The sequence below is a fragment of the Mya arenaria genome, chromosome 2 (assembly GCF_026914265.1).
Source record: "Mya arenaria isolate MELC-2E11 chromosome 2, ASM2691426v1".
In the NCBI taxonomy this organism is placed as follows: Eukaryota; Metazoa; Mollusca; class Bivalvia; order Myida; family Myidae; genus Mya; species Mya arenaria.
In genome coordinates, this window is record NC_069123.1 from 24,605,313 (window position 1) to 24,617,916 (window position 12,604).

General features: G+C 35.6%; 1 protein-coding gene across 1 annotated transcript; it reads right to left on the minus strand.

The window, feature by feature from the left end:
* Nucleotides 1–2,091: 2,091 nt before the first annotated feature.
* LOC128224532 (transmembrane protein 26-like) lies at nt 2,092–4,217 on the minus strand. The gene is made up of 3 exons (XM_052934413.1): nt 3,525–4,217; nt 3,192–3,375; nt 2,092–2,858 (listed from the first exon to the last, which is right to left on the minus strand). The coding sequence occupies exons 1-3, from the start codon at nt 3,863–3,865 to the stop codon at nt 2,391–2,393; spliced, it is 993 nt and encodes a 330-aa protein (XP_052790373.1). The 5' UTR covers nt 3,866–4,217; the 3' UTR covers nt 2,092–2,390.
* Between the last annotated feature and the right edge of the window lie 8,387 nt (nt 4,218–12,604).

Here is a 12,604-nt window from a genome sequence, read left to right on the forward strand (position 1 = left end):
ACTAATATAGAAAAATGGTGTAAAAAGGGCCATTATGAGGAACTGAATGGAAATTTCATTTGTTTTAGTGGGTGGTGTGAGTCTGCTTCCATCTGACAGATGCTAAGATACTCAAAAATCGTTTGAAACTCCAGTGTTCAATGGCAATATTAAGAATGCCAACACTTTATTTAATTTATTTAAAAAACAAATAAGTCTGAATATGACTGTACTTCGATTGATAATATGTTATACTTTCTTTCCTCTCTCAGTATTTTCATTAATCATTATTTAGATGTCTTTAACAACCTAGATATGGTTTATTACTTTATATGTTAAACATACCTCTTCAAATATAATCTTTGACTGTCAGTGACATAGTTAAATATATTTTATTCATGAATATTGTAGTGTGAGAGTTGGTAACATTATCAGCTCACTGTTGGCACAATTGGATGTCACTTTACTAATATAACTATCTAACTAATAAATCATCATGCTAGTTATCTAGCAAAATGGGCTTGAACATGTAGACAAACAGATATTTCTTCATGGTTAAATTCTATAATATCAACTGGTGGCGGTGGTGCAGAAACATTGAAAATGCTGACATTTTTGCTGTGCCCATGAATGGCAGACATTTCTATTTTAATCATATTGTTATTTTCAAAGGGCAGTATGGTACCAATCGTGGAGCCGGGTCTGAATTTCTGGATTTTTGGTGTGCTATTTTCATAATTGAGACAATAATGCAACAATAAAATACTGGTTTTAGCCTAAATATTGTTTTACAATTAAAAGAAAAAAATGACAGTATTAAAAATCAACATTGTAGTTGAATTTCAACATGATAACACTTTAATTTTACATCAATTCTTAAATTTGGTACAGGTTTGCAACTTGGAAAAGACATGTCATTCAGAATATTTAAGCAAAGCATTAAAGCTGCTCTCTCTCTCACAGATTGACAGTTCTTCTTGGTCATTTCTCAAAAGCGTTCATTTGCTATCAAAGTAGGAAGGGGGTGATTATTTGAATTAAATCTACACAAGAATAGGGCTTAAAGCGATAGTGAAAACTGTTTTTCGGCAAATGTCCAAACAATTGAGATCTGTATTATTATTCGTTACCTTATATGACTAAATTGAAGATATTAAACCAAATTCAGCCGATTCTGAGACATTATCTTTTTAAATGTCAAAACAGTCAATCTTTGATCGACCGTCAATAAAAGAAATAATTTTGTTAATATCTGTTTATTAAGCACCATTAAGATTAAGCGATTAAAGTCATTGTATTTTAAATGAAGTTAAAAACGTAGCTGTTGATATATGCGTAAAAAGAATGAAAGTTGTCAGTTCGGGCTTTGTATATGAATTAAGAAAACCTTGTGTCCTAGGTTAGGTCCAAGTATTTTGCTACTTCTTCGACTATAGATATATCAAATATTTTACATCGATTAAGCCTTGATCTACTCTCCCATGATAATAGTACAACACATATGTCATATATGAATACGACTCCATAATTTTCAACTCTCCCAGACCAAGGTCAGTCCTCTCTGTCACGGACCCACTAATATCGTAAGATAAAACAATCGTTTGCTGCCAATCCAATATGTTATTCCGTGATACTTCCGTGACCACGGAAGAACAACGAACGCCAAATATATATAAATGCAATGCATCATCAACAAAAGTCTTATAATGAATATATTGAAAAACTTGAGCAAACAAGTTTTTATTTATGTTTATTTTGCCCTGCTCTTCTGATACGTTCTTCACCATCGGGTTGTTCTGGTAACGAATGTGTATTTTTCCTACTACTATCAATTCTTTCTTATATTGTAATATATTGCTGCAAAATCTTGGCATCCATTTTAAGTCTTTATTGCAGGAACACCAATTTGGATATTTTTTCATACTTTATTTTGTATTGAAACCCTTTTCTCCATTAAATCGCTCTTAGCAGTCAATCTTTTCTTCTTTATTGACTTACTTTTAGTCGTTGGCGTCATTTCAGATATTTTTCTATCATGGTTTAATATACGTACATGTAATTGTTGTATTGTAATATTGTATTCTAGCATTATGTTATAGGTAGAACACACACTTTGGCGTTATTGTAATATTGTATTCTAGCATTATGTTATAGGTAGAACACACACTTTGGCGTTATTGTAATATTGTATTCTAGCATTATGTTATAGGTAGAACACACACTTTGGCGTTATTGTTATATTGTATTCTAGCATTATGTTATAGGTAGAACATACACTTTGGCGTTATTGTAATATTGTATTCTAGCATTATATTGTAATATTGTATTCTTATATTATTTCCATCAACAACGATTGTAAAGCTGGTAAATAAAACATAATAATAACTACGTTTGCTTGTTAGCTTGTTCGTCTACTGTCTTAATTGAATACAAAAGCCACCCATTACGTGATGTATTTGCTCCATCAGAGACAGGAGGTTCTTAATCAAGAAAAACACTAAACTGTACGAGACTAACTGAAGATCTATCGCTACAAACAGACGCACGTACAAGAACGATCCGTCTTGGAAAAGTGTCTTTATAATACGTCTCGCAATGCCTTTTTTGGGTAAGACGAGAACAAACTGGATGAAGCTCAGCGACCAACAACTAAGAACAAGATAGGTGACAGTTAAGTCCTCCTGTACGGCAGATTCATCAAATAGTGCAAACAGTTCCATAATGTCAGACGCTTTTGCTATAAATCTAGCTAATTTCAATTTCTTCGGCTTGGTTTTAAGAAACCATATCGTATACTTGATTAGAAAGATCATGAGCTCTTGAATTACAACGGCCCATGTTGAATCATCCTTAGACAGAATCGTGTTGGCGAAAGACATCTGCAAAAACACAAGTTCAAATCATTGTTAGCAATTCATTGTATGGATGCACGGTTTTCAAAATGGTTTATTTTTGTTGCGTCTTTGCTTACCAATATATTCAAGGAGCTAGGTCAATGGCTATTATCAACCAAATAGCACCTACCAAATATCACGTTTCTATTAATGAACAAACCTGATAACCTACCAATAAAGGTTGCAATCCTGACACTCAAGCTTATGACTTTAACATAAGTACGGACCTCTATTGATCAATGGCACTGGAAAAGTACCTTACAGCTTTAATGATCAAGGATCAATATACCTTCTTATTTTGTTTAAAAATAATCTTACCAATATTCCTGGCGTTGTAGTCGAACCACCATTAGATCCTGTTGTGGAGACTACGGTTGTAGATTGTGTGGTAGTTATATCTTCGCCACCCATTGACGCGGCTGCAACATTATACCGGTGTATTTGTAGCAGCCAAACGCAAGGCAGGATGGTTATCAAGTAAACTGCAATACACGGTCGCCACCTGTTACGAAATCAATAACCAATACATAATGTCTATCTTTATAAAAACATGACCTTTTTGATAAAGCACAAATAAATAAATGGTTTCAAAGACAGTAATGAAAATGGAAATATTTATTTTGGCATGTACTTTAAACGCTATGGCATTACCTTTTTACAGGTTTCTCCCGATTGAAGGTCTTGAAACCTTCCACCAGAAAAAGAACGTTCAAACAACACAGGAACCAAAATCGGTTATCGTTTTCCGCAACCACAACTCTCCAACAGGCTAACACACAATGTATTATCAACAAAAGTCTTATATAGCAAAACTTTAGCAGGCAAGGATTCTTTCCTTCATCTTTTTCCGGTTCTTTAGATTTGTTTTTGTCTTTTTCTTTTGATACCTTCGTCATACTCGGGTTGCTCTTGTATTTAATTTGTGTTTTTCCTTCATCTTTTTCCGGTTCTTTAGATTTGTTTTTGTCTTTTTCTTTTGATACCTTCGTCATACTCGGGTTGCTCTTGTATTTAATTTGTGTTTTTCCTTCTATAATATCGGTTCTTTCTTGTAATGTAGTTTATTTGAGCAAATTCTTGCCATCCATTTGCAGTCTAAAATTCCAGAACCTCCAGTGTGAATATTTCTTTATCACTGACTTGCTGTTGTATTGAAAACTTTTTATCCCTTAAATCGCTGTTGATAGTCGGTCTTTTCTTCTTTATTGTATTTTTTACTAACTTTTCTTTGGCGTCATTTCAGATATTTTTTCCAGCATAGTAAAAGTTATCGCCAGATTGTAGACAACGTAGTCTTAAAGATTCATATTGCTCTGGCTTACACGAACAGTTGCAGGTTTTCGACTGATGAATTTTAAATCAGCCAAAAATTAAAGCACTCATTTGAGTGTTTTCTAGTCTTATCTTGAAGAATTACATGCATTTTTTCAAGTATTTTGGTCGAAAGATTTGCCTGTATTGTTCTGATATCTTAAACAAATAGTGTTTACCATTGATATAAACGCTATAAACAATAAAACATTCATGTTTGACTAGTCTTTCAAACGATAGCTAAAGTAATGTGCTGCTTTATAATTTTCAGATCTATTTGCAGAATATGAAGTACTAGATCGTGAAGTTCTTTAATAAAATATGCACAAAACCATTATGCAAGAACTAAAAAAGGACATGCGTTAGGGTCAAAATAACATAATTTGACTTTACATTGCTAGGAACGAGGTTTGAAAATAAGCTTTTGAGTGAAAACATTTAATTTTCTATTTTGACAAAATAAGGATAAGGGTATCGGTGTAAACGGAGGGAATTCATTGAAAAATCGTCTTGGTCCTGTCGTATATACAATACGACGAATTTCTAATTGGCCACCTAGTTTTTATCATATTTTGGGAAAGTATTCGGAGAAAAATACAAATAACCAATTATAAGGTTAATACGATTTATTCCTATTACGTAAATAACTGCAGAGAGGGTTAATACCCTTAAAATAAAAACTTCAAGACTAAATCACGTCGTATTTTATTTTGTTTAAATACTTTGTATGTCCACCTGCTTCAGCAATTACAGCAAGGCACCTTGTCCTCATCGATACAATGCATATGTGAAGATACTGTTGTGAAATGGCTGCCCAAATATGTTGAATATCACGCGTGAGCACCCTGAGATTTGGTTTCAGCGTCTCGGCACGCACCATGCGCTTCAAAAGGTCCCACACGTGCTTGATCGGATTTAAATCCGGACTTTTTGCAGTGTTCGCACGACAGCACCGCAAGCCGACGGCCCTTAAGCGATTGCGCACTATCTGTGGGTGGATTGCGTGGTCGTGTCTGCCCACTGTTTTACGGGCCGTCGTCGCTGCCGTGGTAAAATGATACTGAAGGTGGTCATTGACAATTTGAATGTCCTGTTGGGGAGTCGTCACTCTTCTTTTGGGGCGTCGTCGGAGATCTTCTACACTTCCGGTTTGTACGAATTACGCCCAAAGAGTTTCAATACTGAAATGTCGCGTATGAAAAAGCCGTGCAACCTGAAAAATGATAAAATCGACAAAGAGTTGATTCAAAAGTGAAAGTTAATAAGATACAATGTATTTCATTATATGATTGATCAGTCCGATATGACACAGGTATGGTATTGTTGACCACCCGTGGTATCGTTTACATCTGTTTTTACGTAAATAAGAATCACCTACAGATTGTTAAAACAAACATGTTTCTGTCAATATTTTGCACTATTAACAAATAATAAAACATATTGCAACTTTTATAACGACGCGTAACATACCTGTTACATACCCATGGGGGAGCCGGCACGAATCATTCCAACGGCTTGAGCGCGTTCTGCAATGCTCATTCTCGCCATATTTAATGTTTTTCATAAAAGACAATCTCCGAAGAATTCATTCCCACCAAAGTCGACAACCACCATGCCGTGCACGAGAATCTCGAGAACAGAGTCTAATTTGCACCTACCGTTCCGCATGTATGATTTTATACATGAATACGTGATTTCTTTAAGTAAATCGATAGATTGGTGTGTACAATACAAAAATAACCAAACATTAGATTTATTTATTAAAAATGTCGCATAGGATCATATTTCATATAGTGGCCAATTATAAATTCATCGAAGCGTATAAGATCAGTGCATTGCTTAAATATGCACTCTTACTCCCAAATAAGATGTTCAACAATTAATACAATGGTTTTGGTATACAATGGTTATTATGAAGGATACCGAGTTGCATTTGAACGAATGGTGCAGAAAACTTGATATTTCTAGCTTATGAGACTATAGTGGATCAATCGAAATTAATGCTTGTTAAACAAGTTTATGTATTGATTTTAAATAACAGTGTCACATGCCTATCTATTCCTTAGGTTTAACAATGCCAGGGACGCTTGGGAATTTTCTATCAAATTTTTCAAAGAAAAAAAAACACAAAAGAAAAACAAAAAAAACAACAAGCAAAACAAGGTGATTTATGAATGTGGAAAACATCTTTATCAAGTTTCATGTAATTATATCTGGGCCTTAAAATATGACCTTGAAGAATATAGTTACCGTTCGAGCACTTACCAGTGCCGTCAATGAACATTTCAATCAATCGATATTTGGTTGTTTCCTGGGCAAACTGATCTTTCTACAGGAATATATTGAAATGAAAGTGTAATACAGAAGAAATTTCATTTTTCTCAAGTAAAAGACCTTGTAGATATGCTTGGATCGGTCTGAAGTTGATAACCTTGAAGATGGAAAGTAGATGACCATGTAGATGAGTTCTGATCGGTCTGATGTGGATGACCTTGTAGATGAAAAATGTTTTACCTTGTAGATGAATTGTGATCGGTCTGAAGTAGATGAACTTGTAGATGGGAAATGGATTACCTTGTAGATGATTTCTAAACAGTATGATGTGGATGACCTTGTAGATGAATTGTGATTGGTCTGATGGTGATGACCTTGTAAATGGTAAGTGGGTGACCTTGTAGATGGATGACCTTGTTGATGGGAAGTGGATGACCTTGTAGATGGGAAGTGGATGACCTTGTAGATGGAAAGTGGATAATCTTGTAGAAGAGTTCTGATCGGGATTTTGTGGATGACTTTGTAGATGAAACATGGATGCCTTGTAGGTGAAAAATGGATGACCTTAAATATGAGATCTGATCGGTATGATATGGATTACCGTGTAGATGAAAATGGATTATTTTGTAGATGAGTGTAAAAGTGCACATTGTATTTGCATTCAAATTTAACTTTTTATCCTACAACCATTATATATAGATCTCTCTCTATATATATATACATGTTTGTTTCATTTATATAGTTAAAAATCATGTGGGTGTGAAACCTAAATTGAAAAGAAGTGCACACAACTTTGACATCTTCGTTACCGGTGGAATACCTTAATAAAGTAAACAAGAGCACTCACCTTGGACATATTCGTTCCGGGTGTTCTACCTTCATAATTATACAATTAAACACAACTTGACACCGTTTCAACAGGTGTAATACCCTAAAAAGAAAACAAGTGCTCGCTAATTTGATAACATCATGACGGGTGCAATACTTTGATAAGTAAACAAGTACACACAACTTTGACAGCGTCGTTACGGGTGGAATACCTTAATAAGTAAACAATTTCACACAACTTTGACAGCGTCTTTACGGGTGGAATACCTTGATAAGTAAACAAGTACACACAACTTTGACAGCGTCTTTAGGGGTGGAATACTTTGATAAGTAAACAATTTCACACAACTTTGACAGCGTCTTTACGGGTGGAATACCTTGATAAGTAAACAAGTACACAAAATTTTGACAGCGTCTTTAGGGGTGGAATACTTTGATAAGTAAACAATTTCACACAACTTTGACAGCGTCTTTAGGGGTGGAATACCTCGATAAGTAAACAATTTCACACAACTTTGACCGCGTCTTTACGGGTGGAATACCTTAATAAGTAAACAATTTCACACAACTTTGACAGCGTCTTTACGGGTGGAATACCTTGATAAGTAAACAATTTCACACAACTTTGACAGCGTCTTTACGGGTGGAATACCTTGATAAGTTAACAATTTCACACAACTTTGACAGCGTCTTAACGGGTGGAATACCTTATTAAGTAAACAATTTCACACAACTTTGACAGCGTCGTTACGGGTGGAATACCTTGATAAGTAAACAATTTCACACAACTTTGACAGCGTCTTTACGGGTGGAATACCTTAGTAAGTAAACAATTGCACACAACTTTGACAGCGTCTTTACGGGTGGAATACCTTGATAAGTAAACAAGTACACAAAATTTTGACAGCGTCTTTAGGGGTGGAATACTTTGATAAGTAAACAATTTCACACAACTTTGACAGCGTCTTTAGGGGTGGAATACCTCGATAAGTAAACAATTTCACACAACTTTGACCGCGTCTTTACGGGTGGAATACCTTAATAAGTAAACAATTTCACACAACTTTGACCGCGTCTTTACGGGTGGAATACCTTGATAAGTAAACAATTTCACACAACTTTGACAGCGTCTTTACGGGTGGAATACCTTGATAAGTTAACAATTTCACACAACTTTGACAGCGTCTTAACGGGTGGAATACCTTATTAAGTAAACAATTTCACACAACTTTGACAGCGTCTTTACGGGTGGAATACCTTAATAAGTAAACAATTTCACACAACTTTGACAGCTTCTTTACGGGTGGAATACCTTGATAAGTAAACAATTTCACACAACTTTGACAGCGTCTTTACGGGTGGAATACCTTGATAAGTTAACAATTTCACACAACTTTGACAGCGTCTTTACGGGTGGAATACCTTAATAAGTAAACAATTTCACACAACTTTGACAGCGTCTTTACGGGTGGAATACCTTGATAAGTAAACAATTTCACACAACTTTGACAGCGTCTTTAGGGGTGGAATACTTTGATAAGTAAACAATTTCACACAACTTTGACAGCGTCTTTACGGGTGGAATACCTTGATAAGTAAACAAGTACACAAAATTTTGACAGCGTCTTTAGGGGTGGAATACTTTGATAAGTAAACAATTTCACACAACTTTGACAGCGTCTTTAGGGGTGGAATACCTCGATAAGTAAACAATTTCACACAACTTTGACAGCGTCTTTACGGGTGGAATACCTTAATAAGTAAACAATTTCACACAACTTTGACAGCGTCTTTACGGGTGGAATACCTTGATAAGTAAACAATTTCACACAACTTTGACAGCGTCTTTACGGGTGGAATACCTTGATAAGTTAACAATTTCACACAACTTTGACAGCGTCTTAACGGGTGGAATACCTTATTAAGTAAACAATTTCACACAACTTTGACAGCGTCGTTACGGGTGGAATACCTTAATAAGTAAACAATTTCACACAACTTTGACAGCGTCTTTACGGGTGGAATACCTTAGTAAGTAAACAATTGCACACAACTTTGACAGCGTCTTTACGGGTGGAATACCTTGATAAGTAAACAAGTACACAAAATTTTGACAGCGTCTTTAGGGGTGGAATACTTTGATAAGTAAACAATTTCACACAACTTTGACAGCGTCTTTAGGGGTGGAATACCTCGATAAGTAAACAATTTCACACAACTTTGACCGCGTCTTTACGGGTGGAATACCTTAATAAGTAAACAATTTCACACAACTTTGACCGCGTCTTTACGGGTGGAATACCTTGATAAGTAAACAATTTCACACAACTTTGACAGCGTCTTTACGGGTGGAATACCTTGATAAGTTAACAATTTCACACAACTTTGACAGCGTCTTAACGGGTGGAATACCTTATTAAGTAAACAATTTCACACAACTTTGACAGCGTCTTTACGGGTGGAATACCTTAATAAGTAAACAATTTCACACAACTTTGACAGCTTCTTTACGGGTGGAATACCTTGATAAGTAAACAATTTCACACAACTTTGACAGCGTCTTTACGGGTGGAATACCTTGATAAGTTAACAATTTCACACAACTTTGACAGCGTCTTTACGGGTGGAATACCTTAATAAGTAAACAATTTCACACAACTTTGACAGCGTCTTTACGGGTGGAATACCTTGATAAGTAAACAATTTCACACAACTTTGACAGCGTCTTTACGGGTGGAATACCTTGATAAGTTAACAATTTCACACAACTTTGACAGCGTCTTAACGGGTGGAATACCTTATTAAGTTAACAATTTCACACAACTTTGACAGCGTCGTTACGGGTGGAATACCTTAATAAGTAAACAATTTCACACAACTTTGACAGCGTCTTTACGGGTGGAATACCTTGATAAGTAAACAAGTACACACAACTTTGACAGCGTCTTTACGGGTGGAATACCTTAGTAAGTAAACAATTGCACACAACTTTGACAGCGTCTTTACGGGTGGAATACTTTGATAAGTAAACAAGTACACACAACTTTGACAGCGTCGTTACGGGTGGAATACCTTAGTAAGTAAACAATTGCACACAACTTTGACAGCGTCTTTACGGGTGGAATACCTTAGTAAGTAAACAAGTACACACAACTTTGACAGCGTCTTTACGGGTGGAATACCTTAGTAAGTAAACAATTTCACACAACTTTGACAGCGTCGTTACGGGTGGAATACCTTGATAAGTAAACAAGTACACAAAATTTTGACAGCGTCTTTAGGGGTGGAATACTTTGATAAGTAAACAATTTCACACAACTTTGACAGCGTCTTTAGGGGTGGAATACCTCGATAAGTAAACAATTTCACACAACTTTGACCGCGTCTTTACGGGTGGAATACCTTAATAAGTAAACAATTTCACACAACTTTGACAGCGTCTTTACGGGTGGAATACCTTGATAAGTAAACAATTTCACACAACTTTGACAGCGTCTTTACGGGTGGAATACCTTGATAAGTTAACAATTTCACACAACTTTGACAGCGTCTTAACGGGTGGAATACCTTATTAAGTAAACAATTTCACACAACTTTGACAGCGTCTTTACGGGTGGAATACCTTAATAAGTAAACAATTGCACACAACTTTGACAGCTTCTTTACGGGTGGAATACCTTATTAAGTAAACAATTGCACACGAGTTGGCAACGTCGTTACAAGTGGAATACATGTACCTTAATGAGTAAAAACAGGTTCACACAACTTTGACAACACTCATAAAGCAGACAGGTAAAAAGATAACAACGCTCAAATACGTGTTACATACCGTATACAATCATACAGACATGAACGTATATTGCAGGACTTAACAACTGCCCCTGACCTAATTTAAATAGTTGCCTGTGGCCTCGGCTGGGTAAAATCAATCTTGTCCTTGAAATCAAAAATACAACTTTTTTTACGGGCTGATTATCACGTCAAAGGACATAAAATAACTATCAATCATGATTTATCGACGATTTGTCAACATCTTGTCAAAGCTTAAGGATTATATTATTATTGGGCTTTCATGGAATTTGTTGACTCATCATATTCTCTTCGTGGAATTCAAACCATTGCTTTATCAAATGTCGATATCTGCAAAACAATATTTTTGCATAGCATGCAAAAATCACATACCCATTGATATTTATTGTCTGCACCGAATTTTATGCTGATTGATAATCATCATAATGAATAGGCAATTTTTGTCGACAATTTGCTGTCAGATAGGTGGATAAAAAGAAGGCCTAGTTCTGCTCGTAATTTAATTTAAACTGTTCATTATACAAATAGTGCTTCAGAAATCTTAAATAAAAATCGATTCACATTGGATTGATCATATATATATATACATCAGTAATCAGCCGTGTTTTTACCTTTCAGGTGGACCCGCTTTGCCGGGTGAATGCGGTGGTTCTTCGCTTTAAATATAGCGGGGAATGGGCCTTACCTAGGATCCCTGGGGGGAGGGGGCATTTGGCGGGGATTTTACCATGTAGCCGGGGTTGGCTGGACCGGAAGTCAAAGTCCCCGCTATTCTCCGGACCTGGGGGGGGGGGGTCGTGGTTACAATTGACTGGTGCATTATAAATACAAATTCAGACGGGCAAGAATTGACCCCACCACTATTTCCAATGGATTATTGTTTACATACTCTTGAGTTATTCAAATGCAACAGAAACATACCAGCTTCGACACTTTATATAAATAATGTTATTAAACTTCATTAATTAATAAGGTTGGATAGTAAAGATCATATACATAAAGTTTCAATGAAATACATGATTTGCTGGGATAATTACCAGATGTTTACCTGTAAAAACTTACCCAAGGTGCGATATCGACAAAAACGCCGACGCCGGCGCTAGGGCGAGTGTATAGCTTTCTATATTATTTGAACAATCCAGATAAAAATCTTAATACTTAATAAAGACAAGAGTTATTTAATAAAACGCCACAAGTTTTATTTGATTTGAAACGAACCATATTTTACTTGTACTCCCTTCAACCTTTAGCTTAATTTAGACATTTAGAGGGGAAGAAAATAGCCATTTTTAAATCATGAAATATTATTTCATTATTGACTCTAAGCCATTTTGAAAAACATCAACGGCTCCAGTTATTAATTTATTGATACACACGTACGATAAGAAAGAAAACTTCTGAAAGATATTCCATAAAGTCTATGTATCGTATACGGCAAATACACTTGAATAGGTGTCAGTTTCAAACATTTTGATTAAAAGGCGATAAGACAAATACAAACTCATCTA

Bases quoted from the DNA above. Each gene is read 5' to 3' on its own strand.
- LOC128224532 (XM_052934413.1), bottom strand. From the start codon at position 3,865: ATGACGAAGGTATCAAAAGAAAAAGACAAAAACAAATCTAAAGAACCG. The intron at 3,376-3,524 runs GTAATGCCATAG...ATTTCGTAACAG, and splicing joins CGGGAGAAACCTGTAAAAAG to GTGGCGACCGTGTATTGCAG. The intron at 2,859-3,191 runs GTAAGATTATTT...GTGTTTTTGCAG, and splicing joins CTACAACGCCAGGAATATTG to ATGTCTTTCGCCAACACGAT.